Here is an 18,929-nt window from a genome sequence, read left to right as displayed (position 1 = left end):
TCTTTCTTTCTTTCTTTCTTTCTTTCTTTCTTTCTTTCTTTCTTTCTCTCTCTCTCTCTCTCTCTCGCTCTCTCTCTCTCTCTTTCTTTCTTTCCTCCTTCCTTCCTTTCTTTCTTTCCTTCTCTTTCTTTTGCAAGTAGGCCTGCAAAACACATATGAAACATGAAGGTTTGGGGAATGATGAGTTAGTTGCTAGGGAGACAGAGAAATGAAAATGTATACCTGCAGGCCAAACTGGATGGGAGGGACAGAGGTCATACATTGATAATATAGACAAACTGGGCTGGATGAACAGACCTGATTTCTGTTTCTGGCTTTGCCACCAACTAGCTATTTGACCTCAAATAAGTCACTTTGCTGTCCACCTAGCACTCAGAGATACAGCTGAGAGCCAAGTTTATCTCAGAATTTAGTAGAGTTGCAGATGCGACTAAAAGGTTTGAAAAATAAGAAATATGAGAACAGATTGATGTGCCTGGACTTCTTTGGTCTGCTAAAGAGAAAGCTAAGACTTGGATTAGTTTTATACTAATTCTGGCTTACTGCACCAAGACAACCATAGACCTGTTCTCTGGTTTCATGGTGCCTTGATACCCCTTTTCTCCAATACCACATGCTCTTGGTTTCTTTAGCTTTATTGTAGGTCTTGAGATTAGGTAGTGGTTTGTTCCCTAATCCTACCTTTAACTAGTAGCTTTATTACAGTCTCTTTATTAGAACAATCTGAGGAAAATCTTCAGTTTTTTTGCCAGGACCCTTCCCTTACTGATACAAATTGGCAGTGTCTTCTCAACATATAGATATGCTCTTGGGTCTCTCTGCAAACCTATCCATTTTGCCTAGGGCTGACCTCAAAGTAGGTAAGCAGGTCTCTGCTTCTAACCCCAACCTCCCACCCCATACCTCATTTGTATTTACAATTTTCTGGATTGTGCCTTAGGAAAATTATTGTAACTACTTTGAATGTCATTTGACTCCATTCCTTTGGGTCATGCAAATTTTTGCATTTTTATGAGTCTCCTTTGAGAATGCAGATACTCTTATGAGAGACATATCCTAAACTCCCTTCAGGTGACAAAATTGTGTTGGGTGATCTATTCAGTGATACCACAAGTTGAGCAAGATTGTGTTTGAGGCATTGTAGGTGCAGGATGATGGAAATGGAAGGGGGTAGGGAGTGGAGTGTTAGCATGGAAATGGAGAGGGAGGCTCCAACGTTAAATCTTTCCTGTTGATAGTTTTACTGGGAAGAGCCCTATGGAAATCCAAATCCCTTCCCCTAAAATTTCTGTGAATTCCCGGAGGGCTTATGTTCTTAAGGTTATTTCTGTTCTCAGGCTCATGCTTTTTCTAAATTTGTTCAATTTTGGATTATCTTTCTATTCCAGTAGGCAACATCTATTCTGTATTCATTGACCTAGATGTAAAATTCAGCTGCTTCAATTTCCACATTCATAAAACTCCGCTGCTTCTCAGACAAGGAGTAGACTTCCCTGAAGATTTGGATGCAGGTGGAAAATATGGAGGAGACAGAGAAAGCATTTCCATCACAGCATTCAACAACTTCCATTTGAACGTTAGATGCTATTTTTAAAATATCCTTCACCCACCGTGACACCAGGGCATTGTCAATGGCCACTTTCAGTCCATTGCACACCCAGATCTTGCACTATCTCTGGATTCTTCTCTTCTCTCTCTCCCTTCCAGAGGGTATGCTGAGCGATGGAGCCTTTGGAGCCAGACATCTGGGCTCCAGTCTTGGCCTTATTACTTATTTAGCTGTATGGCTTATATAAGTTATTCCAACTGCTTAATGTCAGTTTTTCCATTAGCAAAACGGGCATGATAAAATTACCCATTTCCTAAGTTTGTCATGAGTATTAGAAGTGTGTAGTGGTGCTTATTTTGCTGCCCACATGCCTTCCCAAGACCAAACTGCTCCTCTTTCCAGCTTCCGGGAGCCTTGGCTGCCGATGGTCTACAGCAGCGCCCCTTCTCAGACATGGCACCTGTGTAAGAGAATCTCTAGCCTGTGGTTATGCTCTCCAAGGGGAGGCCCATACCCAAAGATTGGTGGGTGTGGAGTTGCAAGGTCTCGTCTCTGCCTGAAATTAGAACAGCTCTGAAGGGCTGTTCCAGCTCCAGAACCTCACGTTCGATCAGCTGCGGACTTTGTGGCAAGTGCATCACAGTTCAGCTTCTCACTGCCAGTTCTGCTTCCCTCACAAACTCTCCCCACAAACTCTCCAGTAAACTTCCTGAACACTTCCATCTCAGAATCAGTTTCCAAGCTAAGAGAAAATAGCTAAAATTATGGAAATTGAAGAAGATAGAGAATAAATTGTTATTATTATTATTTGGGGAGTGAGATAATTTATTTTAGGAGATTTTCTAGAATATTCCAGACACGTGTAGAACTACACAGGAATTCTATATAATAATTTGAACCATGAGTAGTGAAAAGAAAATTATTCCAAATTTTGACAGTGGAAAAATGGTTATTTGACTTTTTAAAATTATTTAAGTTTATTATTTATTTAATTTATCTTACTAGAACATATTCTAATTAGCCTGCTCCAGTAGAAGTAGGACCTTATTACTGCGTGACTCTTACCTGATACTTCTGGGCACTATAATTTCATTGTCTCTGTATATTTGATTAATAATCCCAAACTGATGGAGGTGCTGAACAGTTTATATTCCCATAAGACACAAGAGGTTAACCTATGAAAAACTGATAAGTTGTGATTTTGTAGACCACAAGAAAAGTTAGTGCCACATGAATTAAGTTCTTATCAACCTGTAGAAAGATAACTAATTTTACATCTGATTTAGCAATTATTTTATTTTATTTTGTATTTTTAAAAGTTTTTATTTAAATTCACACATACAGCAATATTAATAATACAGTAATATTAGTTTCAGGTGTACAATATAGTGATTCAACACTTCCATACATCACCCGGTGCGCATTACAAGTGCCCTCCTTAATCCCCCATCACCTGTTTCACCTTTCCCCCGACCCACCTACCGTCTGGTAACCATCAATTTGTTCTCTATGCTAAAGAGTCTGTTTCTTGGTTTGCCTCTCTCTCTCTTTGTTTCCTCTTTGCTCATTTGTTTTATTTACAATCTTTTTAGCTATTTCTTTTCTGACTATCAAAAACCTCAATTTCTTATACACGCTTTGATTTTGCATTTGTCTTTGCTGTTGGCTACCTCCTTAATGAGTTAAATAAAACTTTGTCAGATGCTCACTATCTATTTGTATGAGAATGTTGTTTTTAACAGTGGTTTTTCATAGTAATGTGTTTCTGTTTAAATATGATTAGTTTCTGCAAGGTAGCATTATGACAGGAAGGTACCCAAAGTTCCATGGGGCAATTGGAGAAGAGAAGTCAACATTCTGAAGTTAGCCAAACCCTATCATACTATATCCAAACTTGGGGTCTGTTTTTGAAGTATGTGTATTTGCCAGGGTTGCTGTAATGAAGTACCACACGTTCAGTGGCTCAAACAATAGAAATGTATTGTCTCCCAGTTTTGGAGACTAGAAGTCTGCGATCAAGGGCTTGGCAGGGTTGGTTTCTTCTGGGGTCTGTGAGGAAGAATCTCTTTGGGGCCTCTCCCCTAGCAGCTGGTGGTTTGCTGGCAACCTTTGGCCTTCCTTGGCTTGGAGACACATCACCCTACTCTCTGCCTTCCTGTTCATACAGTGTTCTCCCTGTGTGTGTGTCTGTGTCCAAATTTCCCCTTTTTATAAAGACATCAGCCATATTGGATTAGGACCTGCCCTGGTGGCCTCATTTTAACTTGATTACCTCTGTCAAGATCCTATTTCCAAATAAGGTCACAGTTCAACCCATAACAGTATGATTCTTTTTCTCCATTCCTAAGGTTTACTTTTTTCCCCTCAACTGATACCTTAAGAAGAATGTCATTAACTCTTGATGAATCCCAGTTGGGAAATCTCTCTCCTTGTTTTAAAGTGAGTTTTATTGCCACATCTCACAACAAGCCAATGCTGGCCTTGCTGTAGGAATATAGTTATGATGAATTAGGCTTGGGAAATAAATCCTGTTTAACAGATGAGTTCACAAGTTCTCAGGGGCATTTAGCAGCCCGGGTGCTTTACAGGTTCAGTAACAACAAAAAAATGCCTTTTTTGGTATTGATCTCATTTACATGAATATAATTAAATAATTTTAATGGCATTTGGATGACATTTAAAAAAACACGTTGGTAAATTTGTCAGAGGGGAGAGCATGGTGCTTTTTAATTTTCATTGGGCAGGTAGGCAGGTTGTGGGGGACAAATGATTCCTTTGGCAATCATGGAATTATTTACCATGAGTTGAAGAAGAACCTTCTGTTTGAATAACCCCTTTGAACTATCTGACACATAATGGAAGCTTGTTAAATGTTTATTGAATGAACGGAAGTGTCCGGGGAACTTGAAATATTTGACAGGAATCAAATAAAAGGCATATATGTATTCAGAGATTTACCACATACCTAGCTTTGGCTAGATGCTGTGGGGCTGCATATATGTAGGAGAATAATAATGGTAGTGAATATTTGTTTCTGCTTACTATGTGCCAAGCATGCTGTACACTTCTTTTTTTTTATTGTAAAGATTTTATTTATTCATTTGAGAGAGAGAGTGCACAAGCAGGGGGAGATGTAGAGGGAGAAGCAGACCCCCCGCCGAGATGGGAACCCGATGTGGGGCTCCATCCTAGGACCCGGCGATCATGATCCCAGGACCTGGAGATCATGGCAGACACTTAACCATCTGAGCCACCCAGGTGCCCCCTGCACACTTCTTTTAAAATTGTCTCGGAGTTGGGTAATGTTGTTCTTATTTTACATATAAGGACACCAAGACTAAGAGAGTTCAAGCACCTTGACTATATAGCTAGTGATTGGCAAGGTCAAGTGGGTTCTTAATCTGTACACTTGAATGCCTCCCAGACTGGCCTCTTCCTAGGAGAAGCTTAGGTTCTTGTTGTGGAGATGGGACATTTATAATTGAGGCAGTTGGAAATTGGCATAGTAAGAGTCAAGCAGTATTGTATGTCTTTTTGCTACGTACATGTGTGCTGTCAAAATTTCATAAAAGTGTGGGTTTGTGTCATGGTTAGGTGAGTACAATCTGGATTTAGATGCCTGGATTCAAATCCCACTTGTACCTCTTCCTCTCTGCGTGATTTTGGACATACAACTGTTTTCTAGTATCATTTTTTTAAAATGATAAAATAGGGTATAATAAAAGTACCTCCCTCATTGTGAGGGATATGTAAGATCTGTAAAATGATTCTGTACCTGGCAAAATGTATTTCCTGCTAGAATATAAGCTTCCCAAAGGCAGCAATTTATATCTGTTTTATTCATTCATGCATCTTACACGTCTAGAACAGTGCTTGGTATAAAATAGACATTCAGTAAATACATCATTGAATGAATGAATATATTTCAATGTGTAAATGCCAGGGCTTAGTCACATTTGCAGATGTAATGAAGTAGTCACATGCTTGCACATCTATGTAGAACAGTGGTTCTCAACCCAGGATACTCATTAGAAATACCTGGAAAACTTTTAAATAGACTGATGTCAAGCTCCACCACAGACCAAGGTTGAGCACAGCTCTCGGAGAATCACTGTGAAACTAACAGCTGAAAACATGAGTAATACAGGCATACCGTATTGAAGATTCAACACCAGAAGCAATTTTTTGAATGACTTACAACCCGTAGGAAAATAAAAACAACCTTTGTTTCAATAATAATTACGTTCTCAAAAATTTCAGTATACATTCAAATGGTCAAAAACTACTTTGTGTTCATATGTAATATGGATTAGGATTTAGGCTCAAATAATTACACAAGGTTTGTTGCCCTAAATAAATCTCCAGTGGGATATTTGGAGTTTATGTGGAGTTCCCGACAATTTTTTTTTTTTTTTTAAGCATGTGGACTATCCTTAACAGTGCAGGCAGCTCATCTAGATCAACCAAGGAGCATTGTGGGCTGCTTTGAATATAAACAAAGTACCAAAATAGCATATGGGGGAAAGCACACCAACACATACACAGTGATTAAGATCCCTTTTGAGGCACTTGGAGAATTAAACCAAGGTATGGAGTATCTTTCTAGACAGCTGCTTCTTTTTCTAAAACAAGGAGATGCGTTCACCAATCTCTAATGTGTCAGTTGCTTCTTTTAGGAGACATCCTGGCTAAGGGAAACTCTTGATTCTCTGGTGCTTCTCTGCTCAGCAGGCGGGGTCCTCATTCTATTCTATTCATAGAATCACCCAGAAAGGGAGTTGGCAAAATGGGGATGGATTGCCTTATAAACTTGGAACCGGGGTGGAACCAGAGCAAATTGAGAGAAAATTGCAAAATGGATAATTAGAGGGTATCCTGGCTAAATAACCACTTGCGTGTTTTCCCATAGATTTTAAAAAATTCTCTTTGTGAAGAGTATATGCCACACATTTCTTTCAATAAATACATTATAAAAATATTAACACTATCCTATGCCCTTTACAAATGTTATTGCAATAGGATTTTATTTTACGCTGATCACAAAGCCGTTTTTATGTCTCTTAGGCTTCTTAACCCTGAATTCTACCTCTTTTGCCTTTTTCTTTAAAGGGCTGCTTTGAAGGATTTCTGGCCCTCTCCGCAAAGTGTATCACCGAAATGCACAGGCTGGGATATAATTCAAATCTTCCTAATCAGATTTCTCAACCCTTGATCTAATCAGCAAGCTGTTTTGCTTAGCTTTTTGGTCAAGTTCATTCATTAACTCAGAAAGCATTTATAGTATATTTGCTGTGTCTACCCCGGGGCTAGAATGTAATAAGATTAGTAGATGAATTGAGCCCTGTCCTTTAGGAGTTTGTAGTCTTATTGAATGAAGTGAAGGAAATAATAGATTGCTATTTAAAATGTATGATGGCTTTTATACTTTAAATATGTTTGAGGTCTTTCATGGCAGGTAATTGACATTAACCGTGACTCGGTGCGGCTGGAACTGCATTGTAGAATATTTTCTTTTCGTGTCTGTTTCACAGTTAATATTGCAGTTGTCCTTTTCAAAGATTCTTTTGCCATTATAGCCACCCCAACAAAGTGCTGTTGTAAAATTAATAGGAAGGATCTCACTGTTTCACTGACTGTAGGTTTGGGAGGATTCTGGGCAGGAGGAAAAAAAATGAGAAGTTGAAACTCCATTGATTTTTTTACCGGAGCATCTTGTAACATAAAACCCCTGCCTCCTCAACACACCCCAAATTCTACCACTCTGAGGTGTCATCTCCTACAACCAAGATGAACCACATAGAAAACTAACTTACACTAATTTTATTTGAGGTCTGAGAAATAATGAAATTGCTTTCTTATTTTGGAACAAAAGGTGTATATATACATGAGCTTTTGGAGAAAAGGATGTTCTCACACGGCTGTTTATAAAGATGGAAAAAGCTGTAATCGGAAGTCGCCTCCTACCTCGCTGTAGTTCCTGCAGACCTTTCTCCAGTTCTCCTTCTTATGTAATAACCTCTTGTGAGGCCCCTTTACAGTTATAAACCGGTACCGCTTTGATGGTTCTTACTTATTTTCCTTCTAGTAAGTGTTTATGTGTGTCGTACGTATACAATTGTCCCCTCTTTATGTTACAGAAAACCACCCTTAAATTTGTACCGACAACGAGGAATAAATAAGCAGCAAAAGCCCTTACTTAATCGTTTCTCTTCAACTGGCTGGGAAAGAGTGCCATTTGACTGTACTTTTCTTGCAGGGCTTAGTCAGGGTCAAAGGTTGGTAGCTCTGTTCTCTTATTGCCACGTTGCTCTTCTGGAGACACACACAGCCCTCATGCTCTAATCTGGTTATTTCGGCAGCGTGTCCCTCCCGGTGGTTTTAATTAGGGACACAGGTTTTGGTGGTCAGAGTCTCCAGCTTCTGGAGAGTTCAGCTCATTTGCCCTGTGATGTTCACTGGGCCAGCAGAATTCTATTCCCTCCCTTCTTTTTTATTCTGGCCACAACTCTCTGTGGCTATTCATGGAAAAGATGAGGGACTTGTATTTTCCTCAGTAACCCAAGATTTAGGAATTCTTCAGCCCTTCCAAGGCCTTGTGATCAGGCACTGTTTGTTATCTTTTGTTAGAACACTGACCCTTATGTTGTGTTTTAAGGAATCAAAGGTGGGACCTGTAGATTCTGATGCTGCAGAGATCTGATTTTCTTGTGATGGAAGCCGTGACTCAGAACCACATACACCCTCCTTCAAAGCCAGAGAAAAGTCCTAAAGAAAAACGTTACACAAGTTCTTGAACTCAGGTGGAGAAAAATGCATGGGCCATGAAGGAGCACCATATAAGAATCTTCCAGTGTTCTTGGCTTATTGTGCAGTGGAACAGAATATACTTTGGGGTGAAGGGCTATGATATTGTGATTTATAAGCAATTTATATTTGGTAATCTGGATGTATTTGGTCTTCATCCACAGACCTCTGCTCACAACTCCTGAAACCTGTGATAAGAGCGAAAGAGGTGTTTTTCATTATGTTAATGAAGGTGGCTTTGCACCCCACCCAAGGGTGGGGGCCTTTTGCCACGAGGACCGATCTTGTGATGGGAGGGTTGGAACTTTCCATCCTGGCCCTCGTTCCCTCCAGGGAGGAGAGAGAGGCTGAAGGTTCAATCAGTTGCCAATGGCCAATGATTTAATCAGTCGTGCCTATATAATGAAGCCTCAATAAAAACCCAGAGGATGGAATTCAGAGAGCTTTCAGGTTGGTGAGCAGGTGGAGGTGCTGGGAGATGAGGCCCCTGGAGAGGGGATGGAAGCCCCACACCCCTTCCCCATAACTCACCCTCTGTATCCCTTTTGTCTGACTCTTGATTCATATCCTTTATCATCTCCTTTAATAAACGGATAAACGTTAAGTGTTTCTGTCAGTTCTGTGAGCCACTTTAACAAATGAATCAAACCTAAGGAGGAGGTCATTGGAACCTCCGATCTGTAGCTGGTTGGCCAGAAGCCCAGGTAACAGCCTGGGACTTGTGACTGGCATCTGAAGTGGGGGTGGGGAGTGGTCCTGTAGGACTGAACGCTAAGCCTATGGAATCCAATGCTAGCTCTGGTTAGATAGTGTCAGAATTAAGTTGAATTCTGGGACACCCTGCTGGTGTCTGAGAATTGCTTGATATTGGAGGAAACCCCCACTTCCCACTCCCCACCCCCCACCTGTCTGCCAACTTTGTAATTGGCTCTGGGAACCCAAAAGGGTTGGTGTCAGTGAAGGGGCCAAAATTGATGTTAATTATTTGCCTTGATGGAAGTGAGGAAAGAGAAGATTGTGTCATCGGAATGTCTTCATTAAAGGTCTACACACTTGTAATGACTCTTTGGGGGATTACATAAAGCAAGTACATTGTGTGTGACCCAGTGGGAGCTTCTGAAAGTAGGCTCCTGGCAAGTCGATGGGATCACTTCCAACTACTAAAGACCTTGATGTTATTTCTGAGACTTCCTGTGTGGGAATATAAGAGAGGGGGAAAAAAGGGGTGGGCACTTGCTGAGCTCTTAGACATACTTGACCATTAATCAGTGGCTGCATGATCTTGGATTCTTTTCTGGATTCTACCCAGCCTTTCTTTGGGTTTTGGGGTTACTGTTGATCTTGGTCAATTACAAATCCCATTTCTGGGTGGAGTTTGCAGAAATCAGTGAACAGAACAGAGAGATTATCTGCCTTTAGATTCCAATGGAGCTTTTATATTCTGCTCTCCTCCCCCTTTCCTGGGCAAGTTCCTTTCCCTTCAGGGGCTCAGTCCTGATGGGATTCACTGTACATCTGGCCATCACTGCCTTCCTTTCCCCCATCTACCTGTCTGCAGCCTTGTTCCTCTGTATAGTGAGATGGGTGAAGGAGTCTGAGGATCTGGGCCTCCCTGGGAACCCTGTGTGTCTGCAGGTCCAGTGTCCGAGACGGCAGATTCTTACTGCAGTGTTCACATCCTCTGAGATAGGATGCTGAGAGCTAATGGGGGTAAAGTACATAATGAAGTTGCTGATGCTTTCCTTCAGGGCTTCCCCCCCCTTGATGAACCTGGGTAAGTTAGTACTCCCCCACTTGCCCAAATGTACTTGCTCTTGTCAACCTAAAGAAAGAGGGAAACCAAGGCAAGCTCGAATTACCAGAAATTGAGTTTATTCGAGAATAGCACAGGAGTTGCAATTCAGGACACAAAAACTGTAGCAAGCCCCAGGCAAGTCCATTAACAATTTGGGGTGGGCTGTTTTTATGGCCAGGAGTGCAAAGAGCAGGGAGTCTAGCCTGAGTCCAAGCAGCAAGTTCAGTGGCTTGAGGATGGGGAGACGATCTTGGTGGATGTTCATTGGTTGAGGGATAGCTTTCTAGTCTTCTGGAAATTAGGCATTAACCTGAAATCAGTCTCTAAGTTCTTAAATTTCACTTTCCTGAGGGTGCATATGGGAGATTCTCCATTTCATATCCTCTTTAAAGTCCTTCCACACTCCCATAGAGCGGTTTGAAAGTTAGCTTACAGAAGGAAGCATGTGTCAATGCAGATTCCTGGGCCGCAGTCTGAGATCTACTCAGGGCTCAGCTGCAGAGTCCCAAGACCCACCTGATTCTAGTTCAGGTGATTCTCAAAGCACACGTGGACAGTCCTGTGGAGGGAAAACCCCTCTCCTTTCCAGGGAGCCACTTAGTTAATTCATTAATCAGCACTTATATTGAAACTTGAGACTCTTGTCTGGCATTTTTCATGGAGCTTTGCAGAAATTGAACTTAACATTATTAATGATGGTATCACAAGATCTCCCTGCTTTCTTCCTCCACCTTGCTGTTCTCATTCAGTCCACCAGGCTGTCATCTCCCTTCCCTTCCCTTCCCCCTGCCCTTGTCATATTTGCTTGCTTAAAGCAGCTCCTCTCATTTCTTATCTTTGCAGACCAAGGTCAGGACTGACTTTCTCAACCTCTCCTGATTCATTCCCTCCTTTCTGACCTGCATTCTGTTGTGTTCCACGTTACAAACCTAATCTAAGCCACGTGTTTTGGTTTTATCTTTCCATGGGTCTTGGTAAGATAGTGTTCTTTCAGCATGTACCGTTTCTTGGCAGCTACCAATCAGTCTTTTCCCATTTGGAACTTTAAGGATGTTCTTGAGAGGAGCAAGACTGAACTTGGCGCTGTGACCCGATTGGAGAACACTTTGTTGGGAAATGGAGGAATTTCAATAGAAGACCCCAGGAGCCTGCTTTTCTTGCCTTTAGCCTCTGACAGCTTTAAAATTGTCCAAGTATTATCACCACCAGGCCCTCGGTCTTTTTTTTTTTTTTTTTTTTTTGTAAACAGAGAGACCTGCATTCTGCCCTCTACCCTGAATAGGGGCTTACATTTTTAATTTCTATTTCTGAAGCAATGCTGCCCCCCAAAGTGGTCCCCTCAATCTCCCCATCTTTGAGACTTGCCACCCTCTATCTTGGTCATGCACTTCAGAGACATAGATTCCAATACATTTGCAAAGGTTTTTGCATGTGGAAGACTAACTCAGGCATTGTTTTTACCCCAGGGAAATTTTTCGCTGTGTATGACCTTCTGATGTTGGTTTTTCTTTGTGTGTTTTTTTTTTTGTTTGTTTGTTTGTTTGTTTGTTTTTTTCTTCTGGCTGCAGGAAAGCAATCTCCCGGGCAGGCCTGCAGCACCTGGCTCCTGCACATCCCCTCAGCCTTCCTGTGGCAAATGGTCCAGCGAAGGAGCCCAGAGCGACTCTGGACTGGAGTGTAGGTGTTGGCTTTTTCATTTCAACGTAATTCAATTGTATGTGTGTCTCTCTCATTCTCAGGATCCCTATGGCTACAAAGCAAGACTTAATCATTTCCAATATTGCTCACCGACCCATCTTCAGATACCTAAGCCATAGTTCCATTCTCAAACCTCCAGCAACATAGCTCCTGTATATGAGATCGGATGCATTTCAGACTAGAATAAAAACTCCATGAATCGTTTGAGGTGCTACTGCCTGGGTTTGCAGCTGTGAGATAAAAAGTATCTCTGTGCACATGCTCTATTGTTCTTGCCGACTTGACGATGAATAGAGCTTACCCTTAGCAACTTCGTGTCATCTAAGCTTAATTTCCTCAGCTCAGACTGCCTTCTTTTCCTTTTAGGAGCTTGCTTTTTGGTTTTTGGGTTTTTTTGTTTGTTTGTTTGTTTTTCCCTGACAGAAGATGATTTCATTTTACATTTTAGGTACTTCATGCCCTCCTGTCTGATACGCTTCTGCCCCCAACACAAAGGGAGATGGGTCTGGTATCAGTGGCTTGGGTATAGTTGCCAATTTTAACCAAAAGACATCCACAGAAACTATTAACGTGAGCTGAAGATTGCATTCTGAAGTTCTTAAATCAACCAGAATACATTTATTGAGGTTCTTCAGTGAGTCAAGTTCTTGATCAAAGACATCTATCACTATGGACTGAAAGGCTTTGTCTCTTCCTGAAGGGATGAATGTAGGGAGCAGCTTGAAGGTAGAGTAGGGCTGCCCTAAAATTCTGCCAGTCTGGTCTTGATGGTGATTCTTGTTTAGCGTTTGTGGTTGAATTGAACAGTGAGGATAATTCATGTTCTCCCATACGAAAGAGCATGGCAGGGTGGGAAAAGAGTTGCTTTTTTTTTTTTAATTAAAATTTTTTTTAGCCCATATGTCATGATTTAATGTCCTTTTATATTAAAATAATTCTTCCTCTCTCCCAAGCACGCACTTAATTGACATTCTTATTTTACATTCTGGACACATGCCAATGTATGCTGCCTACCTTTATGAAGTACCTGGCAGAAGATTGGACTTAACTGAGATGCAGCTTCTTCCTTGATAAGAGTCTTGAGAATGCTCTGGTGGCACCTGCACATGCTGCATTGGTGCTCAGGAAGAACGCTCGTTTCCTGGAGTTTCCCTTTATTCCAGGCCAGTTACTCGGTAAACTGTTAAATCGTAATGGAATATAGAATATATTCATACCCGTGTTTATATAATCAAAAAGAATTAAATGTATAAACAAGCAGATAAATAAGATCAAAGAGCAACATTCCTGGTCCAGTTATGAGAACGTTATGAGTCAGGGACCCAAACCAGTGGATTTAATGTTCATGATGCCAAAACAATCCTCTAACCTAAAGTAGTAGGACCCTATCTGAGAGGCAGGATTCTAATGAAGGATAGTTTAAATTGTTGACATAGAAAAAGTCATTAAATCCTTTTGCCCCATGTGTGACATTAGTCAAGTCACTTGATTTCTTTCAGTCTGAGTGTCCTCATCGGTAGACAGGGACAATTGTGGCCCCTCTCTAAGGGAGACTTCCTGGGTGTTATTAGGATCAAACATGGCAGTAAGTGTGAAAGTTCTTTGTAAACGGTGCAGCCTGCAGATTTATTTAGTCAGAAAGAAAATAATGGGTGAATTCATTAATTCATCACACATTTGAGTCCCTGCTTTGTGCTAGAGCCTGCGTTGGTTCCTTGGGATTCTGAGGGGAGGAAGATGGGGTTTCTGCCTTCAAGAAGCTTGGGAAGCAGGTGGCAGACAAGAAGTCAACAACAAGCATATAGGGTGGTGGCACCTGGAAAAGAGGGGCCCAGAGTCATGGAGCACCAGGAAGGATGCTCCATCCCTATTTGACGGTGGAAATAGTTATCAGAAAAGGCTTTTAAAAAGAAGTGTCCTGCTTGGGCCGAAGCTTGGCAAGAAGGTATTATTTTCTGATTCCCGTAGAGATGTATGCACTCTAATATTTCATCAGAATGGTATTTTGGGCTAGTGGTGGGAGGCTGCACTACATAGCAAGGGAAGAGCAAGTAAGAACTAAGTTCTTTCTTCCTCCCTCTCCTTTGATGGTGGGCGCCCTGTCATGGTGCCCCAGTGAAATTATGGCATGGCAGGAAACACTTTGGGGATATTTAACAATGGAGGGAATGCTGAAAGCCTTCTCTGAAGACACTCCATCTGAGGGCATATTTGAAGATCTGACGTGCAAGGAGCTCTAAAGATGTGACAATGAAAAAAAAAATTAACTGTGGGCTGATACTGCTGTTAGTGAACCGAAGCCAAACAGTGACCAACAACTACAGTTCCTTATTATGATCATGTAAAACATTTTTTCTCAGAAGAGAGGAAGAAGCAGATGGCCTAAAACATTTTAAAGCTTTTTTTTTTTGCTAAGACTTGCCCTTGCTTCACAATTTTTGGCTTTTCCTAACAAATGTGCTTTCACCAGTTTCATTTATGTCACCTAAGGTTTGCTGGTCTGTTCAAGTTGCTGAACCAGGATTTTCTTTGTTCTGATGAAAAGTGTAAGCCCAGGCCACTGGCTGGATCTGTCTCTGCTGTTCCCTCATCCCACCCCCTGCCTGGCCCCCTGTGGAAAAACAGCATGACCACCTCTCCGCCTCCATCAGCCCACTCTTCTGGACTAAAGGCACTGAAATGATCAATCTTCACTTATTCACTCTTACTATTTACTGATCTCTGATTTGGTTTGGAGCCTTGTATGTGTCTCCCACATGAGGGGGAGGGCTTAGGGGAATGAGGATCATCTCAAAGGTCTATAGGACTTTGACCCCCTGACTTATGTCACCTCCCCTCTCTGCATTTCACCCGTGAAAAAGCAGATACCGAAGCTGTTCATGGTGCATCTCAAGTTGCAAGACAATTCAGGGTGAATTAAAAGCTGGAATGAAACCTTAGTCCCTACATTTATACTTATTGTAGAATCCCAAAGGGGTCCTGTTTTGACTTCATGCCAAAGTCTTCAGAAAGGGGCACAGCTGTTTCCTAAATATCTTTGTGCAAAGGGCTTTGAGGAGCAGCCTACTGGTGGGGGTGCCTGAGACACCAAAGGGTGCTGATTTGGTGAGCCTAGACTGTAAGCACCTGTGTACTTTGGCCAGGTGTATACTATTGTAGGAATTGGTTTGATGTGTTGGGTACACAGACTTAATTTCCTTAAAGTATTTATATTCTCATTTTCTTACTTAGTGATATATATTATCCCTCTTTTATTTTTAGCTGGTTCTCAAAGTCAGTGCTGTGATTTACTCAAATAGTTATTATGACTTACCAGATTCTCTGTCTCACATGAGCTCATTTTCTTGGTGACTCTTCATGAACATGCACTCCAGCAGCCTGAGCATAAGCCTGCCCCTCCATGCATGTCAGGGATAGAACCCTGAATGTTGATGTGTGGAGAGTAGCCAAATCAGTCTTCACTATGGCACCTGAGCCTTCTATTGACAATAGTAGACACACGTGGAAATTGCTCTTTCCTATAGAGATTTTCTCTCTTGCTCTGTGACAGGTCATGCTCATCTTTTCAACTGAACTAATTCTGTTTATCTTACTCAGTTTTTGCTTTGTTTCCTCACAGTACCTCTACCCACGGTGCACTGTCTTATAAACCTTAGAACCAAATTAGTGGGTTTTAGTTGCTTTCTTATTCTAGGTCCTCAGTTCAATTTCAGGCTCCTTGAAGGAAGGGACAGTGTTTTCTGCTTGGCTTTTCTTCTTCACAGTGGAGAGCACAGCATCGTAGCCCTACCTGCTATCTGGCTGCAGATGTTAGGGGACAAATTGATTGCAGCTTTTCTGTTCAGTCAGTGAGAAGGGGACATTTTACTGGGAGTTGATCAGCCTTAGATAATCTCCAGTTCCTGAAAGGATTGGTAGACAAAGAGTCCAAAGCTGCTTTTTGAAAAATAAATGCGTTTATGCTATTTGAATCCCAGGTAACTCTTTTAAAATCTCTTTCCTGGTATGATGCTTTGTGTTAAGTCTTAAAGCACAACAGTGGTCTCATCTCATTCCTCCCAACTCACCCCCTCTTCACCTTCACGGTGGCAACCTACAGGACTTACTCCCATGGACACCATGTCATGCGCATTGGCCAAGCCAGTTTGGGGGAAAACGAGCTAAATTGCCAGAAAGGGAGTAATACTCAAAAAGGAAAAAAAAAAATAGTCTCATCCCCTGGGCTGGAATCCAAGTTTCCAGTTTAGAGTGAGTTAGATCATTCAGAAGTATGTCTGTTGTATAGATAATGTGTGTCTTCTCTTAAATGTCACATGCCTGATTCTACGGTGGAGACTTAATTTGTACTTCGAGATTTCTTTCTGCTTTTTAGTATGATAGCAGGGAGAAAGGAGGCGGGTCTTACTCTCTCTCCACTGTTGCATAATTTGTTTTTGCCCCTTACACTGCCTCAAACAACTTTCAAAGTAATGGTGGAAAAGCCATCCAGATCTTTCTTAAAGGGCGTGTTGGTTTTAATGTCGATTTTAATTTCAGTTCATTTTTTCCCCTCCCTCCTTGGAAAATTTCCTCCAATCCTGAGGGCTGTGGAAAATAGGTTCAACACAAACAGAGCCAGATTCTAAATCCAGACCATATTTTCTTTCCTCTAGTTGCTAAGAAAAGAAGTGCTTTCTCTTAGGCAGGTAGAAACATAACACAGTTATACACCACCTCACCACTTTGTTCAGGGACAAGATTAGGGAAACAGAGTCTTCACGCAGGATTGGGTTAAACTGGGTTATGAAACTAGGTCATCTTATCTTTAGAAACCTTGAATGAAGATCCAGGAGGAGGCAGGTGTGTATGGGTCCGTGCGTGTGCATGTTCTCATTTCAGTCTTATTTCAGGTGGCAGGTCCTAACAAACCTGTGCCTTCAGGCCTTAGCTCTTATACCTTCGGGTTTGGGTATTGTCCCCGATAGGGACTCTCACCTCAACATTTTCCCCAATCCCATCCCTATTTCAAAAACTGTTAAGTCAGGTTGATCAAAGCATCTGTTGGCTGAGAGGTCAGGAGGAGCTAACCAACTATAAATCAGTGAAGGCCTTGGCCCTCTTCAGCCGTGTTAATAGTGGGACACATGAAGCATGATTTCATCTACTGTCATAGTCCTTTAGCTCACCAAATTGTGAGAATTTTAAGTCACACTGGCTGCTGGGAGAGATCACAGAATCCCACAGTTTCACAGGTCATTGAGAAGTGACTGGGTCTAAACTTCTGCCTCTAAGCAGGTGATTAACCCAGCTAATACTGCCCAATAAGAAATATATATGAGCCATAAACTAATTCTAAATTTTCTAGTAGCCACATTGAAAAAAGTAAAAATAAATAGGTAATTTTAATTTTAGTACCATATTTTGTTCAACCGAATGTATCAAAAAATATTACCATCTCAACATGTGATCAATATAAAAACTATCAGTAAGGTGGTTTGCATTCTTTTTTTCATACTGAGTATTCAAAGTCTGCTGTGAATTTTACATTGACAGGACATCTCAATTAGTGTTAACCACATTTCAAGTTCTCAATAGCCATATGCTTCTTGGACAGCACACAGTTAAACCATCCTAGACAAATTCTACCTATTATTATCATGAAGATTTTCAGGGAGAGACAGTTCAGAGTTCTTTTTCCTTTCTGAATTTGTAAGGACATTTACATGAGATATATCTTTATAACTTCCTTACTGTTCCAAAACATTTTTATAAGCAAGTGTCTTCCTTTTGTGTAGATTATTTGCTCTAGTGTCAGTGTACTCTGTGTTATTCAAAGTCTCTAAACCTCTCCCCACCAATATACACGCATATCTTTTTACCTATAACCATTGTTAGGACTTTAGTAGAACTTGAGAGCAAGGAATCATATCTGTATCTATAAATCTATACCTAGATGGATCTCTACTCTTAGGTAGCTAGATCCGTCTTTATACAGATCAATCTATATAAACATGTGTATATCTATAGAGACTTGTCTCAGTACTCACAGATACAGAAGAAATGTTGTCTTCATTTAGAAATGGGAGAACCTATTTTTTCAGTCTGGCACAGATGGATACTCTGAGTTGTATATTGTTTGAGATGGTATTTCAAGGTGGATGTGTAGAGGAGAGAGAAAGAGCTTCCTGGGTGGGGAGAACGGAAAAAAAACAAAAAACATGGCACCAAAGAAAGAAGATATGGCTATATTTAGAGAAGAGCGATGATGGAAGAAAACGTACAAAGGTGAATACAAGGAAGGTTAAGGATAGACAAATTGGTATCACTAGTGGAAGATCTACTATGTGAGATTAAATTTGGATTTCATTTTATAAATAATAGGGCATCATTTAAGCGTCCTGAGCAAGAGAGAGGCAAAATCATAGTTATGTTCTAAGGGAATTAATTTTGCAGCATTGTAAAATATCAGAGAGAATGTCAGAATTAGAGTTCAGAGCAGAAGAAACCAGGACTCAGGTTAGACATGTTCTTCAGTACATGGTAAGTAACTTGGGGGTAGATGTAGATAATGAAAGGAAATCCAGGCAAAAATATGAGGCCTGTGTTAGTTGGTATAGACTAGGCTGCAATAAATAAAATACTCAAACATATAAACACCATGGAAGAGAAGTATATTTCTCCCTCATGTAACAGACCAGGACTGTTCCAGGTAGGTTGGGTGGGAGGTGGGTCCTATTTTGCATAGTTGTTCAATGCCCCAGACAGTTGCTCTTACATCTTCACCAGATGGCTTCTGAAATCATCCCAAAAGTTGACTTTTCAAGTATCCAGTGTGGGAAAAGAGCATGGAGGAAAGCCTGTGGGAGGTTTCAATGGGCCAAGCCTGAAAACGGTACCTGTCACTCATGCTTATGTTCCATTGATTAGATCTTAGTCACATGGCCATACATAATTGCAAAGGAGGCTGGGTAATAAGGTCTAATTGTATGTCCAGGAAGAAGAAAAAAAATAATTTTGGTGAATGGCTAGTAGTCTTGGCTACAAAGACCAAGGAAAGAAACTTGGATAATACCAACATCTATGGGTTAGAAGGGAAGGAAAACT

General features: G+C 41.1%; 1 protein-coding gene across 10 annotated transcripts in view; it reads left to right on the top strand.

Moving 5' to 3' along the window:
- DGKI (diacylglycerol kinase iota) overlaps nucleotides 1-18,929 on the top strand; it is a 453,062-nt gene that overhangs the window by 137,405 nt on the left and 296,728 nt on the right. For all 10 annotated transcript variants that reach the window (XM_073899243.1, XM_073899251.1, XM_025854834.2 and 7 more), the window contains one exon: nucleotides 11,717-11,825. In XM_073899243.1, the coding sequence (XP_073755344.1) occupies nucleotides 11,717-11,825 (109 nt within the window). The remainder of the gene's footprint in view (nucleotides 1-11,716; nucleotides 11,826-18,929) is intronic.

Source organism: Callorhinus ursinus, unplaced genomic scaffold (genome assembly GCF_003265705.2).
Source record: "Callorhinus ursinus isolate GAN/ISIS: 27379988/994484 unplaced genomic scaffold, GSC_fseal_2.0 scaffold12, whole genome shotgun sequence".
In the NCBI taxonomy this organism is placed as follows: Eukaryota; Metazoa; Chordata; class Mammalia; order Carnivora; family Otariidae; genus Callorhinus; species Callorhinus ursinus.
This window is presented reverse-complemented; position numbering and strand designations above follow the sequence as displayed.